The sequence below is a fragment of the Culex quinquefasciatus genome, chromosome 2, assembly GCF_015732765.1.
Source record: "Culex quinquefasciatus strain JHB chromosome 2, VPISU_Cqui_1.0_pri_paternal, whole genome shotgun sequence".
Classification (NCBI taxonomy): domain Eukaryota; kingdom Metazoa; phylum Arthropoda; class Insecta; order Diptera; family Culicidae; genus Culex; species Culex quinquefasciatus.
Genome location: NC_051862.1, coordinates 33,694,631 through 33,709,348, shown reverse-complemented (window position 1 = coordinate 33,709,348; position 14,718 = coordinate 33,694,631). Strand labels below are relative to the sequence as shown.

The 14,718-nt window shown below is 38.9% G+C and overlaps 2 protein-coding genes across 2 annotated transcripts; both read left to right on the top strand.

The window, feature by feature from the left end:
• Window positions 1-4,396: 4,396 nt before the first annotated feature.
• On the top strand, window positions 4,397-6,587 carry LOC6045040 (sodium-dependent nutrient amino acid transporter 1; the record flags this gene model as incomplete). Its single annotated transcript, XM_038252905.1, has 4 exons — window positions 4,397-4,968; window positions 5,028-5,298; window positions 5,356-5,459; window positions 5,516-6,587. Coding segments are annotated over 4 exons (1,827 nt in total), but the record flags the coding sequence as incomplete, so codon positions are not given.
• A 2,486-nt stretch (window positions 6,588-9,073) lies between these two features.
• LOC119766834 (sodium-dependent nutrient amino acid transporter 1-like) lies at window positions 9,074-12,189 on the top strand. The gene is made up of 4 exons (XM_038252901.1): window positions 9,074-9,302; window positions 10,169-10,716; window positions 10,770-11,144; window positions 11,204-12,189. Exons 1-4 carry the CDS (start codon window positions 9,204-9,206, stop codon window positions 12,063-12,065), a joined length of 1,884 nt encoding a protein of 627 aa, XP_038108829.1. The 5' UTR covers window positions 9,074-9,203; the 3' UTR covers window positions 12,066-12,189.
• Window positions 12,190-14,718: the final 2,529 nt, after the last annotated feature.

Genomic DNA, 14,718 nt, shown 5'->3' with positions numbered 1-14,718 from the left:
GATCAACCCAAGTAACCGCGAGGCACTAAATAGCGGCATTAAATCAGCATTATATTGGCATTTAATACCAGCAAATAATGCTTCAAAACATTAAATCAGCACTTTTCCCTTGAGAAATATTTCAAGTGGCGCACAGTGATGCCGATTTAATGCCTCACCGAAAGCTCGAACAAAAAAAAACTGCTTTATCGACGTCAAGGCTGGGGGAAAAAAAAAGGACAGCTAGCTGCTCCACACACTTGGTGGTGGGCCTTCTTTGTTTTTTTTCTCCTGTTGCGTTTCATGTGTGAGTGTGACACTTTGATGTTATTCTTGCATTTTTCTCGTCTATCTCCAGGATGCGCGCCAGCCAACTGATGTATACTGAAATGGGTGTTTGTTTTGAAAGTTTTAATCGATGTGGTTGATGCATCGAACATTAATTTAGACTTTCTTTCTGCTGTTTCGAGTTTCCGTTGTCATTTCGTTGGACGGAAATTATCGATTATCACTCAGCAAATTGCGGCCAGTCAAGTGCAGTACAATTAATTACGGGTTAAAAGGGACAAGCACTGGCTAACGGCTAACGGTCCACGTTTGGCAAAATTTCACAAAGTGTATCAGACTTCCGGAAAGCAGCTTTTTGCTTGCGAGAAAAGTCATTCAATTTACCAGAGAACTTTTGATAATGTCCTTTGTGCTATGGGCATATGTTTTGAAAAATTTGGCTTAATTACAGGCTGCAGTTTTCCACCAAAAAAAAAAAATAAACAAAAAAAAACAATTCAGTCAGCGGGAATTGAACCCAGTTCACGCAAAAATAAAACTGTTACACACTGGGGGAAATGCGCCTTAGCCCGCACGCTTATTGGAACAGTATAACGGGAGAAGGATAAAAGTCAATAAGAGCGTGACTGGCTGAAATGTTTCCCGTATGGATGGGTTACTTTGTTGATAAACATCAAATGCTTTGAAGCACATTTTCAAGGTCGTAAATGGTGATTTAATGCTAGTGGTAATGCTGCAAAGTTTTGGTACTTTGAGGTATTCGCAATGCTTATTTACTACTTCAAAGCATTCGAGTGCTGATTTAGTACTGAATAAATACTTCAATTTAGTGCTTGTGGTTACTTGGGAATATTTCGATTTTCTGAAAAATTCGGAATTGATTAAAAAATTCAATTCAAATTTCTGGAAAGTCGGCATTTGATGTCCTCTAAAACAAATAAAAAAATAAAAAAAATAAAAATAGTGTTTTTTTTTTTGCAAATAAAGTTTAAGTGACAAAAAGTCAAATTAAAAATCACCAAATTTTTTTTATCGTGCATCACTTTTTTTCGGTGTAGTCTATATCCATACCTAAAACTTTGCCGAATACACCAAATCGGTCAAAAATTCCTTCAAAAGATACAGATTTTTGAATTTTCATACATCATTTTTGTATGGACAGCTGCCAAAATTGTATGGAAAATTATATGGACAAACTAATGATGCAAAATCGCTTCTTTGGGCATACCAAAGGCACCAAAAAAGTTTCAGTCGGATTAAAAAAAACAAAAATTAAAATTCTGAAAAAGACCGATTTCGTAGAGAATGCTCTAACACATTCAAAGTTGATAATTGATTTTTGATATTCGCGATTGTTACAACTTTTGTAATCAAATCACAAACAAATATTAGATTTAAAATCCATTTAAAAATCATTATAAACACCAGTTTTTCGTCCCAGTAAGTTTCCACCAGGGTTTTCCAAGTTCGATTGTTATAATTTGTCACAATTCCGGGAATGTAAACTGCCACGCGTGAACAAATCGCATTTCATTATTCTGCACTCACTCATAACCAGAAACAGAGCAGGGTGAATGCGAATGCACTCGCAACTACATCCGCTCCCGTAGAACTGCAACTAGTGACACTCACTAGCTAGAGTGCATTGTACTAATAGCAACGATCGGCGCGAAACCGTCTTCAGTCCTCGACTAGCATTTCACGGCCAAGGTCGACCAGCTAGCTGTGAACTAGCGAGAGAGTGAGAGCTAGAAAATTTACTTGGCAAGTGCGGGAAAAAAACGAAAGAAAATGCCAACCCAAAATAGTTGGAACGTGGATAAACTGTTGAATAATGGTGAAGCGCCGGAAGTTCTGCTGGTTAAAATTGTTCCTTTGCAAGATAGTGCACATTTTACGGTAAGCGATAGTGGGATGTAGAACTAAATCCGTTAAAAATTTAGAATTCTGTGCTTTTTATAAGTTCTTGTTTTGATTTTGTCTAGTTGGAAAAGATGATGCAATTTTTCAAGCAAACGTATCATTCTATGTGTTTATCGAAAAATTAAACTTAAATGAAACGCAATGAAATTACTAAGAATTTTTTTCAAGATGACCTTTTGGAGTTGAAGCTAGGAATAGTTTTTTCCCTTAATGATCTTTTATTTTACTAAACATTCGACTGTTTTTTTTGTATTCTATGTCCACTCTAAGTTCAGTGGCAAAAAGACGATTTTTTCAGCATGAGTTTACCAAGCTTGATAAATACGACGAGTGTAGAAATAATCAAGCTTTGGTCAATTTATTAAGATATAAACCAGGGAAATTATTTACACTTTCTTAATGTTTGCTAAACATCTCGATAACATTTGTTTAGAGATCTAGTGTCAGCATTCTGATGACGATTGTGCTTCACAGACTACGTTGGATTTCCCAGCTGTACCGCGCCTGCGATAGTTCTAAATTGATTGAATTTCCTTTATGGATGAATGCACTTTATTTATTTATTTCAAGCTGTGAGCTATCCATCTTAATATTAAATCTAACTAAAAAGCAGCCCTAATTTTTCACTTCAAATCACTGACGCAAATCATCCATGCTTGCCCTTGCCATCCACGTGCTCCCAACATTAGCATGACTCACGGCAATCCCGTGAATTCGTCACGTTCCCGCGTGTAGAACTGTACTAAAAACAGTCGCGTGCATTCTCTCGCCATCCGACTCACTCTCAGTTCATCCGTTGAGTTCCACGTCTCTCATCTCTCACCACGTGTGTTTGTTGTAGACGCCGGTTGGGCAACCGCGTCGCGACGCTAATGTAAACATTGTTGACGTAACATTTCGATTGCAGGTCGTCAGCGACGACGCCTGCGATGCAACCGGGGATACGTGCTTCACCATTGCACAGTGGTCCAGATCGCAAAATTAAGTGGAAAATGGATTTTCCGAAAAATGGTGACGTTTTGGAGCTTTGGTGTCTTCAGAAGAGTTGTTGCAAATGGAAAGGGGCAACTTTTGGTTTGGTTCAAAATTAGGGTGGTTCACGATTAGGGTGATTTTGAAAATCTAACTTTTCAGGAATATTTTTGGGAATTTTTTTGTCTTCTAAAAAGTTGATGGGCTTGCCAATCCAAGCAACTTTGTCGAAGACACCAAAATTTTATCTCGTAATCTACGCCTTCTATGACCAAATTTATAAAAAGCATCTGAGCAAACCTTCAAAAATCAGTTTTTTGAACGTGGCAATTCAGGGTTAACTTTTAGAGAAAAGTGATATTCGGAGCACTTTTATAGCTCTACAAAACAAACATTTTCATTTTTTGACATGTCAATTTGGACTTAAGGGTCAAAAGTTACAGCCATTTTAAGGTAAAAAAGATGCAAATTTAAAACTTAAATATCTCAAAATGGCGCAAGCCAAATTTTAAGCACTAGGTTGCATTTGAAAGAAGAGATCTAGCACTACAAACGCTGAAAAAATCTCAGGGGTGTTTTTCTTTAAACTTGAGATATCTTCATTTGAAAAAGTCTAATTTTCAAGGGAAAACCATATGGGACCACCCTAACGAAATTCGAAAATTGTCCAAATATATGTTTTTCCATGTAATTTTGCCCGCTGAATCTGAATCTGCCCTCAGAATTGAGCCAAAATGTCAACAAATCGATTTTTGGTCATATTTTGGGTTTTTTTTTTTTTTTGGCTTGCGCCATTTTGAGATATTTAAGTTTTAAATTTGCATCTTTTTTACCTTAAAATGGCTGTAACTTTTGACCCTTAAGTCCAAATTGACATGTCAAAAAATGAAAATGTTTGTTTTGTAGAGCTATAAAAGTGCTCCGAATATCACTTTTCTCTAAAAGTTAACCCTGAATTGCCACGTTCAAAAAACTGATTTTTGAAGGTTTGCTCAGATGCTTTTTATAAATTTGGTCATAGAAGGCGTAGATTACGAGATAAAATTTTGGTGTCTTCGACAAAGTTGCTTGGATTGGCAAGCCCATCAACTTTTTAGAAGACAAAAAAATTCCCAAAAATATTCCTGAAAAGTTAGATTTTCAAAATCACCCTAATCGTGAACCACCCTAATTTTGAACCAAACCAAAAGTTGCCCCTTTCCATTTGCAACAACTCTTCTGAAGACACCAAAGCTCCAAAACGTCACCATTTTTCGGAAAATCCATTTTCCACTTAATTTTGCGATCTGGACCACTGTGCATTGGGGAATCAACTGGAGAAGATGCGGATAGTGGGATTACGCGTGAAAAGTGGAATAAGAAAATCGAGTTCCTGCTGTCCTGTGTGGCGCTTTCCGTTGGCTTTGGGAACGTCTGGAGGTTTCCGTACACGGCGCTCAAGAACGGCGGTGGAGCGTTCGTGATCCCGTACCTGATCGTGCTGTTTGTGGTGGGGAGGCCGCTGTACTATCTGGAGATGGTCATGGGACAGTTTTCGAGTCGGGGGTGCGTCAAGGTGTTTGACGTGAGCCCGTTGATGCGCGGGGTTGGAGTTGGGCAGACCATTACCATGTTCACGATTGTGGGGTACTACGCAGCGCTGCTGGCGATCGCGGTGCGGTATTTTATGGCCTCGTTTGAGGATCCACTTCCGTGGACCAAATGTCAACTTAGTTGGGAAGGCTGCATCTCGTCGAACCTATTATTAGAGGTACACCATGGAAATCATTCTGAGCCGAGAGTTGTATCGGCGCAGCTGTACTTCAGGTAAGAATACCACGATCTTCTCCGAGGAAACAAATTGTAAGATTCATATATTTTCGCAGTAAAACTGTCATCCAGATGGCCCCAAATCTGGAGAGTGGCCTTGGTACTCCCGACTTGCGGTTGGCACTCTGTCTACTAGTCTGTTGGATCTGCATCACTGCCATGCTGATCAAGGGGATCAAGAGCTCCGGCAAGGTTTCCTACTTCTTGGCCATCTTCCCGTACGTTATCCTGATGATTCTCCTCGTTCGAGCCTGCACACTGACAGGAGCCATGGATGGAATTTCGTACTTTTTCAAACCGGACTTCAACGCACTGCTGAATCCTATGGTTAATATCTGCTCTTTTAGAACAATAACAATGACTTAATCACTACTCTCTCCCTAGGTCTGGTACGAAGCAGTTTCGCAGTGTTTCTTTTCCCTTACGATCGGCTTGGGAGCCGTCATCGTGTACTCCTCATTCAACAGCTTCTCCAACAATATCTATCGGTGAGCTTCCAAATCCTACCCCAAATCACCAAAAATAACCCAAGGTTCTTCCACAGTGACGCCATGATCATCTCCTGGCTGGACACGTTCACCTCGATCATATCCGGTGTCATCGTGTTCGGCGTGGTCGGAAACCTAGCGCACGTGACGAACCGTAACGTGACCGAGCTTGAAGGTCTGGACGGCCCTTCGCTGACCTTCATCACGTACCCGGACGCGATCGCCAAGATGGACTTTGCGCCCAACTTTTTCGCCGTCATGTTCTTCCTGATGTTCATCCTGCTGGGACTCGGAAGCAACATGGGCATTGTTCAAACGATACTGACCTCGATTCGGGACCGGTACCCGCAGGTTCAGACGTGGAAGGCCGTGCTGGGCATTTCGATCGCTGGGTTTTGCTGCGGTTTGGTGTACATCACGCCAGCTGGTCTGCACGTGCTCGGAGTTGTCGAGTACTACGGGGTGACGTTTGCGTCGTTGACGCTGGTGATCCTGGAGGCCGTCACGTTTTGCTGGATCTACGGCGTTAATCGGGTCTGTCAGGATATCAAGTTCATGCTGGACATCGAAACCGGACTGTTTTGGAGGATTTGCTGGGGACTGCTGATGCCGGCGTGCATTATAGTGGTGTTCATTCTGCGGATCTTCAAGGATGCCGAAGAAGTCCCAACCGGTTATAAGGTTTTCGGATGGTGTCTGTACGGATTTACTACGTTGGTGCAGATCGTTGGATGGGGATCTAATGCGGTCCGGAAGCAGTCGGAGAAGCTTGAACTTTCGGCAAGGCTGGTAAAAGCGTCGCAACCTACGGAAGATTGGGGCCCGGAGAGTACCTCCTTAAAAAAGGATTACGATGTTGTTATGCGGCGGTATCGGGAAAACTTTGATGATGGCAGCAATGTTGTCAGGAGGACTTATAGGAAAATATTTCAATAGTTAGTTTTGATGATTTGGTGAAATTCTTAGATTCTTTCCAGTAGACTAGATTTTTAATTCTATTACAGTTACTGCCTAAACGAATCTTTATTATTTTAAGATATAAACCGGTATGCCATGTAAAATAACAATCCTAAACAATACAGTTTTAAACTAATAAAATGCACTTTTATAATAAACACACAGTGTATTGAAATGACAAACAATTGTTTTTTTTTCTATTTTACTCAGCATGCATCATAATCTCAGTCCTGTCGTAATGGTCAACTATCCTCAAAATCCCATTACTTCTCATTGCATTTACATAGAAAATATTTATTTAGAAATTTGTGATCATTCAATTGTCCATTTATATTGCACAGTCCAATCAAATTCATAATTTCTTGGAATCGTTATTCTTCTTGAAACCGTCATTCTCAATATGGTATCGATTCGCAGAACCGGCAAATTTTATTGCGATGCGTAGTAAACGAAAACGTCGAGTTGCCATCAATAATGTTTGTAGATGCAAATGCAATCGAAATAGTGACGCAATAAGTCGTCAGTAGCACTCACTGTAGCCAGCTGTAGTAGTATTTTCACTGTCAAGGTTTATTTGTGGAAAGCGCACTTTCGATAAATTTATAGTGTTTCAACAGTTGAATGAAAAACGTGTTTTGAAATGCATTTTACGCTAATTGTATGTTTTTAAACAAACTGTATGCGGTTAGATTATAGATTTTTTGTACCAAATTTTATGTTTACCAATCAAAGCTTAGAATACAATAATATCAATAAAATTTAGATTGAATATTACTCAAGCATCAGATATTTTTTTGTCGGATTACAAATTGAACATGAAAATATTGAAATCCATATTTCATTCTTAAGGTCATGCAAATATGCATCAATTTTAGATATGAGGTAAAATATTTCGGACCTTTTGTGATTTCTTTATTTATTCATTAATTCTTCAATTTATTTTACAGTCAGTTTGCAAATTTTGAGTTATCTAGTTTTTTTTGACATTCAAAACGGATTTACAAAGTTAAAAATAGGTTTCAAAGTTAAGAAATTTCTCTATAAATCTGTCAAAACAAATATTTCTAAAGATCGATCAACCTATAAGGCTAGGTCAGTTAAAAATCCGTACCAAAAATCAAAAACCTTAAAATTTTCATAAACGAAATTTTCACCGATATAATTTTTTGATTTATACAGATTCTGATTCAGGCCGGTAAAACAAAACTTTCTACGGGTGCGGGACATTTCGCCGAATGTCGTTTCGCCGACGGTCGTTTCACCGAAGGTCATTTCACCGAATGTCGTTTCGCCGAATTAACAAAATATCGTACAAAGCTATATAGAATGGACACAAATATTATTAGAGGAAATCCACACAGGAATTACTTTTTAAAGTTTTTTTGTCACTCTACCGCTACCATCAAGGAATTCATAAAATTTGTGTATACTGCAAAATGAGAAATACTTGGAGTATTCGTGGAAGCTTTATTGTTTAAGCAAATAATGAATTGTAGCCATTTATCTTTTAATTCTCATATTAATTTCTAGAGGAAAGAGAGTAATTTAAGTATTGTCATGTCTGTTAATTTTTGCCTTATTTTTTTTAAAATCAAGTTATTTGTTTTATTTCTGTGAATCTTTACATTCTTTCAAACATGTGCCGTTCTTTTTGCCTTTTTCAACATATAATTTTAAATTATGTCTGTGATTTATTTAAAAAAAAAATTGGTTATTTAATGCAAATAATTTATATTTTTTATGCAAATCATTTTAACTATTTCTGTAAGTTTATTTTTTATGAAAGATATAATTTTATTATATTATTATCTTGCCGCTCCTTCATATGTATGAAATTGATTATTTTTCTTCCTACCCCTTCGTAACAACATTTTCATAGTTTTTTGTTATGGAGTGTAACACAGACTTTGACCCCCTCCCCTCCCCTCAACTGCATTACTTAAGAAAAGAATGCTCCCGTACAAGTTTTAATGAATGAGTGATAAGATAGCACTGCTGCGAAGAAGCACCAAAAATCATTTATAATAATAAATGTTATGCAATCGGCGAAACGTCCTTTCGGCGAAATGACCGTCGGCGATACGACATTCGGCGAAATGTACTAGATCCTGGGAATTTTATGTTAAAAGCAAGAAAGTAAATAAATACGAAGATTTTTTTCGTCCATGATTCGATTATCCGAAGTCCCAGACAAATCTTCGGATAGTAAAACTTCAGATAATCAAAACTTCGGAAAATCGAGGCTTCGGATAACCGAGTCTGGACTGCTTGGTTATTTAAATTAGATTCAGTTGTTTTGTACATTTCTGATCGTTTGCTTTAAAATAAACTACAAATTATCCTACTAAATTACATTTCCGAGTGACAATAATTTTCGGAGGAATTTTGGCATAAAAATTTAGTGATTAAGAATTTTGCTAAAAATAAATGTAATTTTATCTCCTGCTTTCAAGATACATTCTATTAATTCGGAAATTGTTTCACCATATGAAAATAACTATAACACATCGTTAAATAAAACACAAACAAACGATCGCTAGTACGTCCAAACGTCGAATACAAAATTGCATCGTGTTGCACTTTCAATGCACAAATTCTAATGTTGCACTAAAAAGCAACGCTATGAGTTCAGAACGTCCTCAGTCTACAATTGGCCTTCGAAGCAAGAATATCTAGAACCACTAGTTCAATGCCAAGGAGCTGGTAAAAGCAAGCTTGTAAAAGTGAAATCTGTTGTACCGTTGCCAACGGTTCTCACAGAGTGAGTCTGAGTAGTGTGAGGTGAAAATGCCGGCGGAAAATAGTTGGAACGTGAACGACGTCCTTAAAAGTCCAGAGCTGCTGGTGCTAAGTTTGAACGTTGGGGAGTTTGATGAAAATGTTAAGGTGAGAGTTTGTTGAAGTGGTAAAATTGAATTTAAACGAGTGAAATAGTTGAATCACATGTTTTCAATTTGATGAAAGTTATCGAAAAGCTTTCCAAATTGATGAAGTCGTTTGTTTATTAACTAATTGATTAGTTTCCATTCATTCTTACATAAAAGGAAATCCAAGTCAATTAGCAAACAGTAACGAATCAATTTCCCTGAAGAAGCCATTCCGTTGAACGTAACGATTCAAGTTCAGGTTCAAGTGGGCGGCGTCACCCGCCCTCATGCGGCCGCTGAATGCATCAATTGACCCCCCTGATTGCATCACGTTGCAGACATGCCCGGTACTACTGACCGTCGTCGTCGTCTCCAACTGCCAACTCGGTTTCCGACGAAATTTACGCGCGCAAATGTTGGCATAGTTCCCAGCGAGTTTCACGCTATCACTTTTTTCTCGTGAAACGACGGAAGGCAAGGGGGGGGGGTTCACCGATCTATGTTTAGTTATTCTTTAGCAATTTGAAAGGTTTTTGATTACTATCTATCCAATTGGTTTTTTTTCCAAAATATGTACGAGGAGCCTTTAATCTATAAATCATGAGTTTTTTTTTTTAAATAGTTCCATTTAGCCAAATTTTAGTTTTTTATTATTAAAGTGTTCTTGGATACCCATGACTCAAGGCGATTTCAAAAATACCCAGAAATCAAAATATGAAAGTTTGGTTTATCTGACTCCAGAAATTACGAATTTCGACGACTTGCCAGAGAACATCCCAGTCACAACTTTTCCCTCCCAAAGTCACGTGTCATGAACCGCGCCGCCGCAATGTTTGCAAACACACACACACACACAATAAGACTGATGTAATACTTTCGTTGCAGATCGTCAGCCCGAACGGCGGTTGTCGCGACGTCGAGCTGGTTCCGATCAGGAGTCCGGTTTCGAACGCCGACAGTGACAGTGGCATAACGCGCGAGAAATGGAGCAAGAACGTGGAGTTCCTGCTGTCGTGTGTGGCACTTTCCGTCGGGTTTGGGAACATCTGGAGGTTTCCGTACACGGCGCTGAAGAACGGAGGTGGAGCGTTCTTGATCCCGTACCTGATCGTGCTGTTTGTGGTGGGGAGGCCGCTGTACTACCTGGAGATGGTCATGGGACAGTTTTCGAGTCGGGGATGCGTCAAGGTGTTTGACGTGAGTCCGTTGATGCGCGGAGTTGGAGTTGGGCAGACCATGACGTTCTTCACGATCGTGGGGTATTATGCGGCGTTGATGGCGATCGCGATTCGATATTTGATGGCGTCATTTGAGGATCCACTGCCGTGGAGTGTTTGTCCGCAGGGAGTGCAGGGTTGTTTGAACTCCAGCTTGGTTGGACTGTTGCCGGCTGGAAACGAAACACGTGTGGTGTCGGCGGAACTGTACTTTAAGTAGGTGATCATGAACAATTCCGGCACATTATATTGATCATGCATTCTTTCAGATCGACCATCATTAACGCCGTACCGAACTTGAATGACGGCATCGGCCTACCAGATTTGAAGTTGGCCCTCTGTTTGCTAGCCTGCTGGTCTATCGTCACTGCCATACTGATCAAGGGGATCAAGACCTCCGGCAAGGCGTCCTACTTCTTGGCCATCTTCCCGTACGTTATACTAATCGTTCTACTCGGTCGATCTTGTACCCTCGAGGGAGCTAAGGAAGGCATCCTGCACTTTGTCACACCCCAGTGGGACAAGCTGCTGGACAAGGAAGTTTGGTTCGCCGCCATAACCCAGTGTTTCTACTCCCTAACCGTCGGCTTGGGAGCCGTGATCGTGTTCGCATCATTCAACAGCTTCCCTAACAACATCTACCGGTATGATTACCCCAACAAACCCTAACATAACCTCACTAACCACCAAATCCCCCCCGCAGCGACGCCATGATCATCTCCTGGCTGGACACCCTAACCTCGATCCTGTCCGGGGTGATCGTGTTCGGTGTGGTGGGCAATCTGGCCCACGTAACCAACCAGAACGTCCCGGATGTCATGAAAGCCGGTCCCGAGCTGACCTTCATCACGTACCCTGACGCGATCGCCAAGATGGACTTTGCGCCCAACTTTTTCGCCGTCATGTTCTTCCTCATGTTCATCCTGCTCGGGCTCGGAAGCAACGTCGGAATCGTGCAGACCATCGTGACCGCCATCAGGGACATGCACCCGCAGCTTCAAACGTGGAAGGTCGTGCTGGGAGTTACCATTTGCGGGTTCTTCTGTGGACTGGTGTACATCACACCGGCCGGTTTGCTCATGCTGGATGTTGTGGAGTACCCGGTGATCTTCGCCTCGCTGACGCTGGTGATCTTGGAGGCCGTTACGTTCTGCTGGATCTACGGCGTCAATCGCATCTGCCAGGACATCAAGTTTATGCTGGGAATCGAAACCGGGATCTTCTGGAGACTGTGCTGGGGTGTCCTAACGCCCGCGATCATCATTGCCGTGTTTATTCTGCAATTTACCAAAGATGCTGCGAAAATTCCAATAGAGTACACAATATTCGGGTGGTGTTTGTATGCCTTCATCGTGCTGCAAGTCGTTGGTTGGGGTGTTTATGCGGTCATGAAGCAACCGGAAAAGCGTGTTTGTGCGAAGATTGCTGGAGCCATTAGTCCTACTAAGGATTGGGGACCGGAAAGTAATGATTTGAAGAAGGAGTATGATGTTGCTATTCGTCGGTACAAAGAATCGCTACGAGGTAATTGGTTGAACAGACTTTACTGTAGAGTGTTTAAATAGCACGCAGTTTTTTCAATTATTATTTCAATATGAGCAGTTTATACCAATGTTACGTACAAAAGTTTTGGAATCTCTATCAAGCACTAGTACTGCCTGCTTACATGACTTATATTTTCAAATAAATTATAAACCTAATGTTATTATGTTTAAAACTTGAAAGAAATGGCCAGATTGTTCTTACACAAACTTCCCAGCTGAAAAGCTTGATATTTCTTCATTCACAGTTCTCAGCTGTTTAAAATTAATTTTAAAAGTGAATCTATCTCCAAGTGTAACTGAATATGTGAATGGCAATGTAATTGAAATGCTGACTGGATATCACCCAGTAAAAACCCAGTCTATTCTTAAAATCAGAATTTCCCATTTTTCTTGTCTAGATAAAAATTTGTTGTCAGTTTGACAGTTGAGCAATTCTTAAAATTTTTGCCTTTCTATTATTTTTTGTTTTTTTTCTTTAACTTGGCCTTTCCTATGACCAATGAAGCCATTTTGGATCATGCAATTTTCCGTTCATTTGACAGCTGTCTATACGAAAATGGTATCGAAATATTCTAGAACCTGTATCTTGAGAACGGAATTTATGATGAATTTGGTACACTCTTTGAAAAGTACCTATTTTATTTTTTGAAATCAATAAAACGTTTTGCAGATTATTTTTGAACATTATTTTTTATACGTTATAAGAAACTCAAAAATACAAATTTAAAAAAAAAGCCCTTTTCAAGTTATAAGATTGAATTTAAAACTCTGATAATATTTTTATTGGAAGTTTCGCGGATTTTTATTATTTACATTAAGAGGCAGTATTTGTAAATATTGCTCGGTTTGTTCTAGAGGTCGTATCGAGGTGCTCCGATTTGGATGAAACTTTCAGCGTTTGTTTGTCTATACATGAGATGAACTCATGCCAAATATGAGCCCTCTACGACAAAGGAAGTGGGTAAAACGGGCTTTGAAGTTTGAGGTCCAAAAAACCTAAAAAATCTTAAAATTGCTCGCATTTCCGTAAAACTTTATCAATTCCAACTCTCTTAGATGCATTCGAAAGGTCTTTTGGAGCACTTTAAAATGTGCCATAGACATCCAGGATTGGTTCGACTTTTTCTCTTAGCTTTTGCAAATTACTGTCAAAAATGGATTTTTTTAAAACCTTAATATCTTTTTCCAACAGCCTCCAACACCCATACTCCCATAGGTCAAAAGATAGGTAATTACATGGAATATAAGCCTACGGTGTTAACTTTTTGGCCAATCGCAGTTTTTCTCATAGTTTTTCGATTTTTCTAGAACAAACATTTTAAAACGTTAGTTTTTGCCGTGTAGGCCGCCATAGCGGCACTTTTTGGTCTCAATTTTGTCATATTCGGAATCCTCGGACAATTTCACGTAAGTTAGTAGTATTGGAGTTGTAAATTGGATTTAAAAAATAATTAAATAAAACATTTTTGAAAAAAGAAATGGATCTTATTTACCCTATGATCAATACGTCAAATGCTGTATCAAGTAGGCGAAAACCTGTTTTACCCCTAATCCAACAAATTGTTAAAAAATATTTTAATTCATTCTAAATGGCAATTTTTCCAATCATATTTACTACTCCAATACTGCTAACTTACGTGAAATTGTCCGAGGATTCCGAATATGACAAAATTGAGACCAAAAAGTGCCGCTATGACGGCCTAAAGGGCAAAAACCAACGTTGTAAAATGTTTGTTCTAGAAAAATCTAAAAACTATGAGAAAAACTGCGATTGGCCAAAAAGTTAACACCGTAGGCTTATAGTCCATGTAATTACCTATCTTTTGACCTATGGGAGTAAGGGTGTTGGAGGCTGTTGGAAAAAGATATTAAGTATTTAAAAAAATCCATTTTTGACAGTAATTTGCAAAAGCTAAGAGAAAAAGTCGAACCAATCCTGGATGTCTATGGCACATTTTAAAGTGCTCCAAAAGACCTTTCGAATGCATCTAAGAGAGTTGGAATTGATAAAGTTTTACGGAAATGCGAGCAATTTTAAGATTTTTTAGGTTTTTTGGACCTCAAACTTCAAAGCCCGTTTTACCCCACTTCCCTTAGTCGTAGAGGCCTCATATTTGGCATGAGTTCATCTCATGTATAGACAAACAAACGCTGAAAGTTTCATCCAAATCGGAGCACCTCGATACGACCTGTTACACATTGGTGAAAAACTCGCTCTTAAATATCGAATCAATTGTTACTGAGATAACGAAATTTGAAAGTTGAGTGCAAAATCAATTCCGTGTGACCCTAAAAACCTCATGTATCCTAATTATTTGTTTTACTTATACATGTACACATTTTTTTTAACAAAAATCAAACTTTTATCTCGAAAACGGGTTCTCTTTTCTGTAAAGTTATTTTAAATTTTAAATCCGATATTTCAACTTAATTTTTAATTTTTATTTTTAAATTCTTAAAATTCTAAAAAAAATAATGTTGCTCCTCAAAATGTGTATATTTAACACTTTTTCAGTCTTAAACGATGTAATATTACATCAAAAATGAGGTTACATTAAACCTTCCAATTTTAAACCTTCGAAATTTAAACAATATTTGCTATGGAGAATTGTTAGATAAAATAAGAAAGCTGTCAAATTTGTAAGGTAACTTGTTAGGACAAACCAACGACGTA

Bases quoted from the DNA above. Each gene is read 5' to 3' on its own strand.
- LOC119766834 (XM_038252901.1), top strand. From the start codon at position 9,204: ATGCCGGCGGAAAATAGTTGGAACGTGAACGACGTCCTTAAAAGTCCA. The intron at 9,303-10,168 runs GTGAGAGTTTGT...CTTTCGTTGCAG, and splicing joins AGTTTGATGAAAATGTTAAG to ATCGTCAGCCCGAACGGCGG. The intron at 10,717-10,769 runs GTAGGTGATCAT...GCATTCTTTCAG, and splicing joins TCGGCGGAACTGTACTTTAA to ATCGACCATCATTAACGCCG.